This window comes from Zonotrichia albicollis, chromosome 2 (genome assembly GCF_047830755.1).
Source record: "Zonotrichia albicollis isolate bZonAlb1 chromosome 2, bZonAlb1.hap1, whole genome shotgun sequence".
Taxonomy (NCBI): domain Eukaryota; kingdom Metazoa; phylum Chordata; class Aves; order Passeriformes; family Passerellidae; genus Zonotrichia; species Zonotrichia albicollis.
In genome coordinates, this window is record NC_133820.1 from 49,772,508 (window position 1) to 49,788,484 (window position 15,977).

Sequence of the window (15,977 nt, forward strand, 5' to 3'; positions counted from 1 at the left end):
TAAAAGGTCTGGGGTGTTGGAACCATTCTTGTTCTTAGAAATGCTACCAGAGAGAGTTTGTGTATGTTCTACAAGGGAGATGGATCTCTTGTCCTTTCTGAAGCAAACAAAAGAAATGCTCCTAATGTTCTCAATGTCAGCAGGTGATCTGAACAAAATTTTGGCCTCCAGGCAACCCTCTTGAATATTTTTCTGCTGCAGTCACTGAAACTTCTGCCCAGGGCAGAGGCAGCAGCTTGAGGTGTTTTTACATGCTCTGGGTAAGAAGGATGAAAGGCAGTGAGTCTCCTGCTCAGCCTCTCTAGAGAAGGGAGGCTAGAGTACACCTAAAAGCATGCTTAAGAAAAACTGAAATGCTTTACTTCTGGGCAATTTAAAGCTGTAGTACTGATCCAAAACAAGTCACTTTTTTTTTTTTTTTTTTTTGACATGCTTACCGTGGAGTACCTTGGTGCCTGGTACACAAAACCAGGATGATATAGTGAAATTAAATGTGTTTTCTCCCCATTGTGGTGCTGGCAATGAAGCTGTTGGGACAGCATAAAATGACCATTGGATGTTGGGCATCCCAACAGGGAGCAGTGCAGCAGCCCAGCATCACAAGTGAAATTCTTCTTTACCAAGCTCCTTGGAGAAAACAGCTGGACATTGTTAGCAAATCTGTAGTGCTTAAAACAAGAAAAAAAAATCAGATAATTTGGTCTCATCCCTTTTATATCTCTGTCTATTCTATATTACTTTTATACATCTTTACTAAATGATCCTTTTCTAACTATACCATAGCATATATTTGCTGTGAAATATTTTTCCCTCAACAGTTTGTAGCTCTCATTTGCAGATGTCTGAGATTATTCCAGGAATTAATCATCTGCTTAAAAAAAAATAAAAATAAAGAGCATCAAGCTGATTGCTAATTTTATTTTTCCTGGCTTCAGTTTCCAATCATTAGGAGTCGCTCCACCTTATTTTGTTAGATTAAAGAGCCCTTTGCTTCCCAGTAATATTTCCCCATGAACCTTACATGGATTTTTCTAATCAAGTTGCCTCTTCATCTTCTTTTTAATAAGCTTTGCAGATTGAAATCCTAGACTCCCTTACTATAAATCATTGTCTCTGCTCCTCAGACTGTTTTTGGAGCCTTTTTTTATTCATCTTCTCCAATTTTTTTTACATGCTTTGTAAAACAGACTCCAGAGTCGTGTGTGGTGTGTCTGCGGAAAGGAAACATGGACAGGTTAAATGATGCTCCTGTGCTGGCTTTGTGCATCACACTCCTCTTTCCTGCTCTGTTCATGTTCAGGGGCAGCATGGCTGTTAAGCCATTTGGGAGGTACTCTTTCTCTCCTTTTTTGACTGCTTTTCTGGGTTAATGTTTGAATAGAGAGATAAAGGCAGATTCCAGAGTAATGTTACTTTTTCATAGGGTTGCTCTTTTGCTTTGGGCCAAGAGAAACAAGTAAGAAGAGCAGGGGAGTGAGTGGGAAAATTATTCTTTTTCCAGTAAAATATACATACTCTGATTTCAGTATAATATATTTAACTGAAAAGGGAAAGACATTTTCTAGCTGGAATATCCCAATATCTCCTTGTCAGCTCTGGCCAGCCACCCTGGGCTGGCACTGCTTGGAATGCAGGATTACTTGCTCTCCAGGGCAGCCTTCCCCAGCACCAGGCTCCCTGCAGAGCTGCCCCTGCTTCCCTCCTCCTCCCTCACTACTGCTGCAAAACACCTGAAGCAGATTGGCACAGATTTTGCACAAGGGCTCCCAAAGCAATGTCTTGCACTGCAGGGACTACAAAAGATGCAGATCTTTCTGTAAAGGAAGAGGATCTGGTACAGAAGTCCCTTGCCAGGACTTTCATCAGAATCCTTTTGAGCATGCTTTGCCTTTTTTCTCCATCTTTTCTTTCTGCTTCAACTTTGCTGCACTTATGATCTTATTTCTAAAATAACCAGGAGCAAACCCTTCTTTTTAAAATAGCTTCCCAGTCCTGCAGGCAGAGGACACATGGGTCGGACTTTGATCTCTTTATTAATCTACTAAAGAGGATGTGTGAAAAATCTGGGTTACTCTGGGCATTAGCCAGAGCCTTTGAGAAAAAATGCCCCCATTGAAACAGATTATTATTGAGAGTTAATAGCTTTCATCCTTGGTGAGGAGTTCTGCTGGTGCCATTGCCACATTTGGTTTCGTTCAGAAGGCTGCGGAGGTGGGCACAAGGCATGCAAGGGTTTGGAAATCCCAGAAGTGCTCAGAAAATAAGGCAGAAGTTGTCATTTGCAGTAGGTAAAATCAGATCCAGGGGGAAAAATACATACAGAGAGGCTATAATAATGAAGAGAGTTGTATGAAATTCATGTGTGGCTAGAAATGCTGTACCCACAACTGCTTTAAAAAAAAAAAAGAAGAAAAAAAACAGGGCTTGGTCAGTAGAGTGAAATTATACCATCAACTGTTGTTCTTCTGAAATACATTAAGAATGTATTCCTACAGTAGATCTTCCTGCAAGGTTTTGTGAGATATCTGAATTTTTCATTACATCTGCTACAGCCACAAAACTGTGCTTTTTGTTTGTTTTTCATGCCCATTTGGCTGACAAGTTGAGTCTGTGCATATCCAGGGAATAGCACAAAGTTCACTCAGTACACTGGCATTGTATTTTGCTGTGCTTCTGAGACCAAAGGGAAAGGTGCATCTACCACACTAAGGGATGCCAGTAGCAACCCAGATTCCTAAAAGTTGAAGAGTATGGCTCAAGCCATGCAGGGTGGCAAGAAATCCCTTTTGTCAGAGCAGCATCATGGTTTGCCCTGTTGTTCTCAAGCACTTGGCGCAAGTAGGGAATGGGACATGGCAGCAGTTTAGTCTTCAGTGGGGCTTCATGACTCTTCAGCCTGGTTTTATTGCTGAGTTTTATTGCATTGTCTGGCAGTGATGGAGTGTGTTAAGCTTTGATAGAGGTTATTCATAAATGAGCGGTTTCTTTCCTATATTTGTGCTTTTGAAGGCAGTTTGTTCCAGAGTTGTCCATGCTGTAATTTTTGTTCATCCATATAAGATTTTTTTTAATAATTTTTCCCCAAGCAAAAGATATTAAAGCAAGATGAATATGGATATTTCTTAAAATAAGTAGAGGGATGTGATGGAAGACACAAAAATGGTAATAAAGCCTAGTCAGGTAAAAATGTTGGCACATCTTATTTCATTTAATTCATAAGTGGAAGAAGATAGAGAATTTATTTGACTAAGCCTCTGGTTCAGTGTCTTGATGATATGTTTGGAAAATTGCTCTGAAATTGATGTGTAAGTGACCTTGAAGATGTCGTATTTAAGTGATAGCTCATTTTGATGTGAGGTTGTAGCCTCCCCCTTGGCCTCAAATAAAGCAAGCAAAGGAACTCAGCATTGAATTTAAGTAATTTCAAGGTAAAGAGGGAAGAAACTCTCCTCAAAACTCAAAATATAAATAGCCTGGAAGGTCAAGCACCTAATCTGAGATGTGCCTCTGTTTCAGTGCTATTAAAATGCTGCTTCACTGGGAAGTTTGCCCTTGTGGCAGCAGTCCCCCAACCCTGGTGTCAGCCTTGGGACACCTGGATGTGACAGGACTCCAGAGAAAACTCAGTCCTTATAATGGGTGGCACTGCCAGTTCAGTATGCAACATTCACCCTTGGAATCACATTGCTCCTATATATATGTGTTTATACTAATGTCTTCATAAATATTAATGTGTTCATATATGAATACTGAAAAAAACAAAATACCTTTAAAAATAATTACTTTTGTTTGAGAGGGCAGTGGCGAGACCTGAACTTGACTATTGCTTTTAGTTTGTTGAACTTCCCCTCTACCTGTAGTAAAATTAGGTTGCTTTTATGTTTTGTAGCCTGAGGCAGGGCTGGCCAGAATTCCTGCTCGGCCAGGACACCATTCCCAGCCTGGTGTTGAGGTCCTGCCAGTTTAAGCTGTGCTGATGGGCTGTACCTGATTTAATGGCCCTGACAGAACACAACTGCAGCTGCACTTTGTATTTAAGTCACATGAGTATCCTTCCCTAACTTGGGCTGGACCAGCACCTCAGAGATGAAGACTCACAGAGTCATTAAGGTTGGAAAAAACCCATCAGCTCCAGCCGTTAAAATTTGGGAGTTTCCCAATGTACCTGAGCTGGATTTCAGTCCAGCTGGCTGTGTTTGATCTGAAGCGTTGCCTGCTGGTGGTTTCCTCTCTGAGCAGCAGTGGTTTACAGCCCCTCTGTGTGCTGGTGCTCTGCTCACGGCAGCAGCAGCAGTGCTCCCTCCTTTGGGAGGAGCCAGCAACTTGAACTTTCCTCTGAAACACATGGTAGCATGTTGGGTCCAGCCTGAGTTGTAAAGTGTATATTATTTACCTACTCATCTATTGAATGCAGATATATTGCATTTATTGACACAGTGAATGTCCTTGTGACGATTCTGGCTGGTTGTGATGGTCATGATATCATCTGTAATATCATGGTAAAAGGTTTATGTGCAGACTAATTCAGTGTTGGAAATAGCGTTGCTGAGGATTGGCTTTCTAAGTCTCTTTTAATGCTCTGGGAACTCAGATGTGATATTCACCACAGAAACTGCACTTTGAGGTTACAGTAAATTTGTACATTCAAAACATCAGTAAAAAAGAGAAAATCAGAAGTTAAGCCCTTGACAGGAATGTAACCTGCCTTTCCTTATCTGACAAGAGCTGTTTATGAAATATGTTTTGTATTTCAACCAGACATAAGAATATTAGGAAGTTGTAGGTATGTATAGCCTCACAAAGTTAATACTGCTTTTGGACTCGTTCCTGGGCATGATCTAATCTCCATTTAAGTCAGTGGAGATTTTTCTTCTTGCTTCAATAGGAATTGAGTTTGTGTTTTAATACGCAGTAAAGCCTACAAAATTTGTGCAATAAAGTAAAAACAGGAGGGCACACTTTGCTCAGTGGGGGGCCCTAAATGAAGGCCTTGGAATAGCGTTTAATCACCAGAGAAAGGAGGCAGGTTTTCCAAGCTGCCGGCTGCGAGCCGGGGGGGGATGAGCGATAGGTCTCCTTCATGCTCCGCTTGAGTTTGTGGATGATGTGATACCACCACTGCCCGCATGCAGAACTGACCCTGGTTATTTATGGCTTGAGAAGACTTTAAAAAGGGGTCAATATAATCTGTGGTTCATTCTGATTCCCACTGGCTTCGGTGGCCCCAGTGTGCTGAATCGGTCTGGCATTGGCGCTCAGGTTCATGTCTTTCTTATGCTAAAACTGTTTAATCCTTTGGGTTATATTTACAATTTACCCTTTAATGAATAAAATATCTCCCAAAAGATGTATGCACTCTGCTTTCATGCACACAGAACTGTTCTATGTGAAGGACCTAAATAAAAAAACCCCAAACAATCAGTTAGGTATAATGTTAGTTTTCTTGAAATCATACATATTCTCCTTTAATTGGGTGTGAAATTCCTGTCTGCAAATCATGACATTTTGGTTGATTTTACATCCACTGGTTTGATGAATAATGGGCTTGCAACATTTTTTAAACTTTTCCTGCTTACAATAGCTCTCCACTAAGTGTCCTTCAAAAATCACATCTCTGCTCAATGCAAGGAATCTGAATTAGCTCTGACATTTGCATTTGCGCTCACAAATCTTTCCATGGCTCCCGTGTGTGCTGATGTGTGATGGGGGGATCCAGCCAGATCTTGGGGGTAGGAGCATGGGTAGGTGAATATAAAGTCTTCACCTTGGTGCAGCCGGATGAGGTAGGTAAATTTTTTCTTCCCCCTCTGTATTTTAGACAGAAAAAAAAATTTAAAAACTCATTATGCAACTGTTTTCTTCTCAAGCTACTTTTATTTATTGCTTCTTTCCCAGCAAGGCAATGTAAACGAGGACCTTTGGCTGACAGCTCAGTGACAATCAAGGTGTTGTGTTTACTTCCAGGAGACTCACAGAGTCTTTGATAAAGGATCATGAATAATTAGTAGCATTTTGGAATCAGTGATTTTTCTCTTTCTTCCTTTGAGGGCTGTAACAGCCCTGAGTACTTCACTGTTAGTCGGCATTCCCGACGGCCTAATTTCTGTCATTTTAATTTGGGGACAAACCACATTCTGCTTTGTAGCTGGTTTGCACTGAGCCCCTTTGTTTGGAAGCTGGAGGAGGGAGAGGCAGATGGGGGCTCTGGAAATATTTTTTTCTAGCATTTCATGTCAGAAACTGATGTGGCTCTTGGGCCTATGGAGGGAGTTTGCTGGTATCCTGAGTCTGGAGTCAGGAAGGTGCATGTGGTACCCTTAGCGCTTCAGTCACCCTGTATTTTTATAGTGACTTTAACCACTAAACCTTGCATTTGTACTAGCGAGGAACTGGCTTGGGTGGGAATGGGCATGTTGCATTCTGGTAGCTGGGAGTGTCTGGGATTGTGTTAGTGTGGTGTCACTTCCATCCTGTGCTGCAGCTTGTGATGAGGGCATGTTCTGCCTTTGCTGCCTCCCATCCCTCCTCCCCGCCTCTACAGCTGCTCCTGGACCACGCTCTGGAAATAAGGGGGCCATTCACCTTATCTAACCTTTCCTGATTTCCCAGTCTGAGATGCACATTTGTGCAGTTAGCTCAGACTCCTGAAAAGGGTTGAGGAAAATAAGCAACATCTTGTGTCACTGAGACTCTTCTCAATTGATAATTGATGCAATATGTGTCCCTACAAAACTACTGCAATATTTTGAAAAGGAGAGAACTAAGTGTTTTTATGTGGCGTTTCTGTGTGGTAGTTTTTGGAAGAGTAGCAGATACTTCATAGTCAGTCTTCTTTCCCCATATCTTGTTCATCGTTTACTGAGTGCATGGCTACTTCTAGTGGCAACTTTTGTAACGTGGGCTACTGAGCCACTCAGCAAAATCACATTCTGTGTTAGTTTCTGCAGCTCAGCCAATAACTTGGGTAGAAGAATAGGTTCTATTGTCTTGTCTCAGTACCAAGGTGCCAGATGATGGGAGATTCTGGCCTGTCCCTGACAAGCAGTTGCTCCTGCTAGATATCCTCCTTGTTGAATATTTGCACTCTCCTTTTTCTGCCGTTGACTTCCAGCCATCAGACTTCAGTTTGCTTTTCTCAGCTAGATTAAAGAGCTTTGTTACTCTCTTTTGACTTTTCCATGCACAGCTTCTTACAGACCACCAAGTTGTCTTTTAATCTTGCCTTGAAAAAACTAAACAGAATTGAACTCCTTTCAATGTTTGTGCTATTGAGGGTATTCATGAAGGATGATCTGACTTTTAGGAGGAACGTATGTGTGTAGCAGATATCCATGGCGATGGGCACCTATGTAAACAGCCAGGCTGACAGCTCCAGTAAACATTCTCCTTAAGAGCTGTGGCAGGTCCATCCATCACACTACCTATATACACAGTACTGTCAAATATGTAAAGTAAACAAACAGGGGGCAAAAACGAGGCGATGAAAGAAATAATGCTTTTCTCTGATCCCTTTTTGTTTTAAGAGCCTCTCAGGTTTCTCATCATGATAGTAAATACATGACTTTCAGATATTTTTTGGGTGGACCGCATCATTTGAAGTGGTCTGGTGACAGATGTACAGCAAATCAGTGGGAGAAGAAAAAGGGAAACCCCGATTCTTCATCCTCTTTAATAGTTTCTTTTTTTTTTTTAACCTTCGTCCTTCATAATGCTATGTCTCATTGTGTCCAATTGCAGGAGCAGTACAGAAAACATTATTATCCCATTATTTCTCAGGGAAGGAGGGAAAACAAGCCTTAAAGAGAAACAAGCACACAACCTTCGCATTGCTGGCACATTGCCGAGCCCAAGGGCTGCACTTAATTTACATATAAATGTGCTGAGGATTTTATTCAGCAACTAATGCACTCTGTTGTTATTTTTCACTTACAGTGTTTGTAATGCACGTGGTGGTTGGCAAATTGCATGGGGCATATGTACTTGGAGGAGAGCAGTGGCAAGCATATTAGTGGCACTGCTCTTTGGATTGTTGGCTGGCTTTATTTCTGAGGCTGCCCTGGGCCTCAGGTAGTGCCGGCTCCAGGCCTCCAGGGATACTGCAAAATCCAGCTGAGGGCGACGTAAAGAGCTGGCTCACAGATGTGTGCTTGGATTTCAGCTGTCTCATGTAAAAACACTCTGTGGCGCCTTCATGGTGTAGCATCCCAGTGGATGAGAACATCTGTTTTATCTGTCTTGTTCAGAAATGTGTCTGCAAAATCTTGGAACTTTTTGGGTTTTAGTCCTCTTGAAATTTTCATGATTTCTGCAGTTGTTTCTTCTTGATTTTTTTAGTTCAGGCATCATTACTTTGTTCACATTTATCTTCTAATTGGCAAGCAGCTGTAAGAGTGCACCACAAAAACCCATCCAAGAAAAGCCCTTAGAGCTGTGCCCAAAGGCCTCTCCCTCTTTCTGCTCCTATAATAGCAGGAGCTATTACCTGTTAATATATATGAGCTTTGAAGTAAGTGATGTGTTTATGAATTTATTGTGATTTTATCCAAGGATATTCCCCTCCTTTCTCTCAGCTGAAGTGAGTGAGAGCTTATCTGTGGACTGCCCAGGGAATATTTTGCAGCTCCTGATCTCAGCTCTGTCAGCCACTTTGCATTCATCCCATAGTGATGAAAAAGTAGTGCTGATGACCAAATATCATCATTACTCTCAAGGGTTAACACCTCATGTGAAGCTGGCATTTGACATTCCTCTGGAAGAATGTCATCCACACCTGTGTGGAGTGATCCATTAAATATTTGGGCAGCTTGTGTATTCTTGTGAGTACTACCTTTATATCTATATATGGGTGTACAGCAAGGAGGCATTTTGTACAGAACGTTGAAGAGCATGGTAGAAGGTATTCCCAGAATGATGAAAGGATTTCCATGTGGAAAACCTGAAAGTGAACAAAAGTCTTCTTATTCATCAAGCTACTGTGTGGTGTTGACAGGTGAAACGACAAGACTTATTGAGGAAAAGGAATTAATTGTATCTGGGACCTTTTAATAAATCAAAAGTGGAAGTAAGAACCAGTGTAGCAGACTTGTTGGCAGTAGCTAATGCTTGTTCAATGATCCTTCCCTTCTGAAATACAGAAATGAAAAGTGAACTGTTGCCAGGAGTTATAAAATGAAGGAATGACTCAGAAGATAGATTTATTATCACCTCAGTATCAGTGAAATTCAGCTTCATAAACATAGGTTAATCTGCTAAAACATTCTGTGCTCTCACTAGGGGAGAACCTTATTTATTTCAAATTTTGTTCAAAGATGTAAAATAATTCTTCTTGTCTTCTGAATAAATCATCATCTCTAGTATCACTAATATTCATCCTTTTATTTTTTTTATTATTTCCTATGTGGATTTATTTTATTTATTTCTGTGGGTTGTTATGGGCACTTCTCATTCTAGCAGTGCAATTTCTCTTCTGGACTTGCAGGCTTTTTTCATCACAGTTCACCATATATTTCATCTATGTTTCTACAGAAACTCATTACATAGCACAGGCTGCTGCCAACAAGAATATTTAGAATACACTCTGTTTTTGTCCTCCAGTGCTGCCCTGCTCATCTAGGACGGGTGAATAATATGCCTGAGTGAGAAGGACATGGATCTGATGTTACTATGAAATGACCTAAACCCACACATGACCAGAATCAGTGCTGCTCCTTTCCCCTCCCTCTATTATATGGCTGATCAAATGTTAGGAGTATACTTGTAAGTTCAAACTAGCATTAAAAGAGATTTTTAAATAAAATCCAAAACTTGAAAAAAAATTGTAGTATTAAAAAAAAATATATATCTTATAAGGCAAGAGCATGTGGCATCTCTGTGACTGTGTGGTTGGGTTTTGTGCTACCTTGATAACTTTTATAAGACTTGAAGCTTAGAGGCTGCACTGTCATGGAAACAGTGCAGTCGGATCCTTAAAAAACCCCAAAACCAAAAAGACACTCATATCTTTTATTAGTCCTGACCTTAGAGCAGCTCTGTCCTCAATGATTAACTGGTTATTTCGTTCTAAATAGCATCAAACACATCTGAGACTGAATTCAGGTTTCTTGTGTTCCTGTTTTGCCCTGCAATTTCTCCATCATTTGCCATCTACTAATGACATGATTTGGTGGTTTGCAAACAGTCCATTTGAGTATTCCTTAAGCTTGAGATCCACTGAATTAGTGTGTCTCTCAAGATTTAATAATGCTGTATTAGGAGATGAACATGTTCTTGATACATGTGTCATAGAAATGGTGAGGAATTGCATTTGCTTGTTTGGATGCTGGTGTGATGTTGTGTGTGGTACTGGTGTATTTGGTCCTCTCTGCACTCGTGGTCAGTGCTTAAGCCACTGAAGGTTTGGACTATGCCAATACAAGCAAGTCTTAGAGTGGCAGAATTTCTGCTTTATCACAGAATCAGAGAATGACTTGGTTTAGAAGGGACCTGGAGGGTCATCTGGTTCCAACCAGACACAAACCAAGTGTTCATGTCAGGAGGAAGATGGATTTTTAAAGCACTTCAGGCAGAAATGAGGTGGGTGGAAGCCCTTCGTGCCAGGACAGTTCAGGCACAGGGCTGGTGATTCAGTCCCTCCCTGTGGCTCTGAGCCAGAATCACACCAGCATCAAAATAAGAAAATGCCCTTCCTCACCACTTCTGTGACACGTATATCAAGAACCTTTTCATCTTCTTATACACAGACAGACTTTCTCTTTTGTTTCTTAGGATGAGGTGGAAAACTAACTGATGTTTTCTTACATCAGTAGGTAAAGTGGCCAAGCCTTTCCTTCCTCTGTGATAAAAGAGGATAGAAATATATTTGTTATATTCATTGTCTAAGGGCTACTGTGGGAGCTTTTGATTGCTTGTTATCCAGGATTTTGGCATTGTGCAATGAGTGAGCTCAGTTTTAAATTTACTGCCTATTTTCTGAACTTGGATGGATTTATTTTAAATTGCCTCCTAGGTTTTCTTCTTTAGAAAGAGCGCAGGCAGGAACTAGAAAAGAAAAGCCACTTTTTTTTTTTTGTGCAATTCATTGTCAGTGGTTGTATCCCTCCCTACCAAGGTTTACACAAGTTTGCATCACAAAGCAGAAAACGATCGTGTTTCTTCTGTTACTCTGCCAGCTGCAGTTCTAACAAAGAAATGGCTGTGGCATTAGGGCATTTATGAAGAGCCATCCTTTTACCTTCCCTCCCTCTCAATTTGTTGGGACAAGGGATTGAGTTGTTGAGCTGAGTTCACAAAACAATTTCTGTGCTCAGACTTCTGTTTTCATTTGTTGGACAACTTGAATTTTTCTATGGGTGGAGCCTTTGTTATATGCTGAACTCTGTATTACAGTCACATGAAAATAGATGTGATGTCTTATTGATCCTATTTGTGACATCCTCTCCTTGCTGTTCTTCTACAGGAGTTATCTACACAGCAGATATTCTTGACCGGGAGACAACCAAGTCCTACTGGTTGACGGTGTACGCGACTGATCATGGTGTTGTCCCACTCTACACTACTATTGAAGTCTACATTGAAGTGGAGGACGTGAATGACAATGCCCCTCTCACCTCTGAGCCTATCTATTACCCAGTCATCATGGAAAACTCCCCAAAGGATGTATCTGTCATTCAGATCCAAGCCCAGGACCCTGACTCCAGCACTAATGAAAAGCTGACTTACCGGATTACAAGTGGAAATCCCCAGAACTTCTTTGTAATCAACCCCAAAACAGGTAACAAAACCCTGTTGCCTCAAGGCAGTGGGAGAATGCAATTTACATATTTATTGGCTTTCACCCCTTCAGGGTGCACTGGTTTGCTTTCCAAACCTCTGTTTTCTGGTGGCTTCTGTGTCTAAAGCATCTTGTATGTGACTGAAGCATTCTGCTTTGCATCAGTGTGTGAAGGCGCTGGCAGATGATGTGCTGCAGATGTGCTGGGTCACCGAATCACTGCTGGCTGTTGCCTCTTCCCTGCGTCTGCAGGGATGAGACTTTGCTGCCCTGAGTCTGCAGAGCTGTGCTAGGAAGCAGATTCAAGCTGTTGCAGGTTACAGAGCACTGTTTCACTCCTTATTAGCTGGTGTAGCACCACTGGAGTGAGTGACATGATGGCTGGCCAGCACATGTAATCAGGCTCCACGTTCAAGTAGGTGGATTTAATTCTTCTACAGCTTGCTTTACACAAAAAGACAGTTTAGGTGACCTAAACATCCCTCTGGCCTTAAAAAAAAAAAAAAAAATCCATGTGTTTGCATTGATTTATAAGTGCTGGGGATGTAGCCTGTGGGTGTAGCATGGCAGAGATGGCGATTGTTTTAAGTTAAAATACTGTTGTTAGCTGGCAGGGGGGCATGGCACCCATGCAGAGCAGCTGTGCACATATCTGTACCCCAGGTGCCTTTGCTGAATGAGGATGATGAAGGAATTGCCCCAGGAGATGTAGCCTGAGGTCTTGGATGGGTGGGCACCTGCCGAGTGCCCACCTGTGCCTGGCAGCTGGTATTCCTCATTCCTGCATGTACCCAGCTTTTCTCACTCACTGGGCTTCTGGGGACCCTCCAGCATGATCTGGAGCTAGAGAGTCAAGGGGATCTTTCAGAGCAATATGCTGATCTTTATGAAGGTAGTTCAGTTTTCACACAATTCACACAGTGCTCCTGCTTCTTTTCGTGCTCCTAGTTTTGTTCTGGGGTTTTGATTTTTTTTTTTAAGTTTATTTATATCCTGCAAATTTCTAAACAGCTAAAAAACTAGAAGGAATAGATATGCAAGGGAGCATTTTTAATTTTGTGTATGGAAATGATGTTCACTAAATAGGCTTTCAACATTTGGTTGGGCATTCCTATTGCAATATGTGGCATAAGAAGAGGTCAGGATCTTCTCAGGCATAATCCCAGGTGAAGAATTATGGAGAATATATAATCACTGTGTTCAATCTGCTGAGCCCTAAGGCGCATATCTCACTTATTTTTAACACTTGGAATGGCCGAAGATGCTCTTCCATCTGCATCCCTTCTCCCCCTCCCCACCCCATAAATCCCATCTGGGCAAAGTAGCAGAGTTAGGACTCACAGTGTTTAATGCTTGTGCTTCCCTTCCATCAGCTCCTCCCGCAGAGCAATCTGCTCAGCACAGCCCTGCTTATCTGCCAGGGTGAGCCTGTGACAAGGACTGGAGCAGGGCATGTGGCAGCCCTGCAGCACCCTGGCCTGGTGGCACACCCTGTGGGTTGGCTCTTTGTCCCTCTGCAGAGCAGGCAGGACACTTTCCCCTAACAGTGAGATCTTATTGTCACAGTTAACACTGACAGTGGTTAATCTTCATTTGCGCTGTGGAAATTGCTGCCTGAGAGCTTAAAGGCTTCAGGATGAGTAACTGCTGCTTGGGCAACTTCCAAAGGGCCCCCCTTACACTCAGTGGGCATCCTTGCTACTGACTGACTGTGACTTGTTATAGAGAGGATAAATCATCCCTTTTCTATCCAATTCATGCTAAATGCAGAGCAGTGAGAGCTGGGTGAGGTGGCCTCTTGGAGTTTGTTTTGAAAACAATGAGGCTGACAGAGAGTGTGTGTGTAGAGAACCCTTTCCCAAAGGGGAGCACCAGGCCTTCACATCAGAAGCCTTTCTCCTGATGGGCTGCTGATATCTGAGAAATAAAAGCATAATGGATTTTCCTAGAGAGTGTCCCTGGGGGTCTCTGACAAGGCTCCTTTCAGCCGTCTCCCTGCAGTGCACTGGTTTTCTCTGAGACTGTAATTTACACTCCAGTTGTTTTGTACAGGAGACTTGTGCACACACAGGAGAGGTTCGTAGCCTGCCAGCCCCCTGCTCTTGCTGGGATTCAGCACAGCAGTAAGTCACGTAGAGCATTGCACAGCAGCCCTAAATGCGACAGCATGCTGTATAATCAAGATGAAAAGGTTTAATGTGAACCCAAATATGCTGCGATTGCTGTATACGTGGGCTGAATGAGCATGCTCCTGCTGTTGGGAGAGAGCAGTCATTTGAGAAAGGGGATCTTTTATTTTCTGTGTCACTTGGGAAGTTTCAACACTGCCAGCAAACTGGCATCTCACTCCTGTGAGTAATCCACTGCTGAGAGTCAACATGAGGGCAGCATCCTGCATTTTTTACATCTTTTGGTGGGAAGCGACAGAAGAGATGGGGAGTTTGCTGGAGCATAGGGATGTTCTCAGTTATCTTTGGAGGTCAGCAGTGACTGTGTTTGCCTTTCTCTGGAGCTCACTTTCAGCTGCCTTGTAGCTCATGCAGGTCAGGCAGGTTTCTGGAGGCACATGGACCACTACATGTCTGATCAAGCAGAGACACAGGGAGTCCAGGTTTTGTTCCTGGTTCTAATTCAGGATCATAATTGCAGCCAATTCTTACACTCATGATTGATTATCTGGATAGCAGAAGCAACATTACTCCTTGTATGCCATATCTGTAGATAGGACAAACCTCTTAATAGACAAGTTGTCACTTCCTACATTTTTATAGACTGGCACAGCTCGTGGTGGCTATTTTAGGCAGTCCAACTGCAAATGTATCGCGTGCCTTTGGATCTCTTTGAAGGCAGGCTTCAGACTTTTCAGAATTATTACCTGCTGTTTGCTCTGTGGGTTTTAGAGAGATGAAGAGTTGCTCCTGCAGGAATGAGGAGCTGCTAAAAAGCCACTGATAGCAAGATTTGGGCACTGAAGTCACCCTGGGCATATTCTTACTGGGGGCTGACTCTGCTGTGGGGGCACAAGTGGCAAGGGCCGTCCTCTCTGGGCTTGGGTTTATATGGGTGCTCCAGGGAAGAGGACAGGAACATGAGCAGCCCACCCATGTGTGTCAGGAGTGGAAAGGCAGTGTGGGCAACCTCCCATGAAGGCCTTTTTTTTTTCTCACCTTGATATTTTTATTGAAATACAGCCAAGCATCAGTTTGCGCCTTGGTACGCACTTTTATCTTGTGAGCTGATATTCAGAGGTACAAGCACTAAGTGAATAATGAAGCACATGAGCACATGTGAAACCATAAATCATTTACACTGGAGAACAAGGCAGCCTTGTTCTGCTAACTGGTGGCCACTGCAGGCTAAGTGTAGCAGGTCCAAGAGAGGAAGATGGGATTTTCCTTTACAGTGGGCAGGAGGAATATATTGCAAAAGCACAGTTTTGTGAGGGGAGTAGGAAACGTGTTTTTCAAAAAGTTGAGGTGACTCTAGGGGTTACATGACTACAGGGAAAGGCATTCCCCTGGGCATTTGTTTCCCAGCTGTGTATACACACAGCAGCAAGGGAGGCATTCCTGGAGCCCAGCATCTTCAGCAGCTGCAAGTCAGCCAAAACCCTGATGTGGCTGCTGGGAGAGCCAGGCCTTTTCCTCATAGCTTGACTTTGGTGCTCGGGAGGGCTTAGGGTTGCTTTGGCAGAGCGCAGGGTCACGGGGCTGTGCTCCTTTGTGGGTAGTGTGAGATGGGGAGGATGGCAGGGCTGCTGGGCTGACCTGCTCCCAGGAGCACCACATTCGGCCCAAGCCGAGTCACTCCTGGGTGAGGGGCATGTGCAGGAAGGTAAATAAAACAGAAGATGGAGTTAATAAAAAAAATTATTGATCAGAGCTGTAAATTCTTACTTCTATTTCATGTATATGGGTGTTAATTCCACAGCACAGGGGTAATTTACTGCGTTGATTTATTATGTTTCTGCGCTCTGGAAAAAATGAATTTTAATTCAAACCATTGCATTACTTTGTTTATTGTTAACGTATTTTGAACAAACCCAATAAGCTTTTCTTCAGTCTGATGTAGATTACTTAAGAGATTCTTTAACTAACACGCCAGCAGACCAAATTTCACTCTTGTGCACATTCTTCTCAATTAATTTACTCTAAAATTATTCTTGTGTGTCTGGAAAATCTGCTTACACCTTGCTTAGCCTTTTGCT

The 15,977-nt window shown here is 42.6% G+C and overlaps 1 protein-coding gene across 10 annotated transcripts in view; it reads left to right on the plus strand.

Annotated features, from left to right (window-relative positions):
- FAT3 (FAT atypical cadherin 3) overlaps positions 1-15,977 on the plus strand; it is a 333,148-nt gene that overhangs the window by 107,380 nt on the left and 209,791 nt on the right. For all 10 annotated transcript variants that reach the window (XR_012578991.1, XM_014266195.3, XM_014266196.3 and 7 more), the window contains exon 3: positions 11,456-11,770. Coding sequence is in view for 9 of the 10 variants with exons in the window: in XM_014266195.3 (XP_014121670.2) it covers positions 11,456-11,770 (315 nt within the window). In the remaining variant the exon portion in view is untranslated. The remainder of the gene's footprint in view (positions 1-11,455; positions 11,771-15,977) is intronic.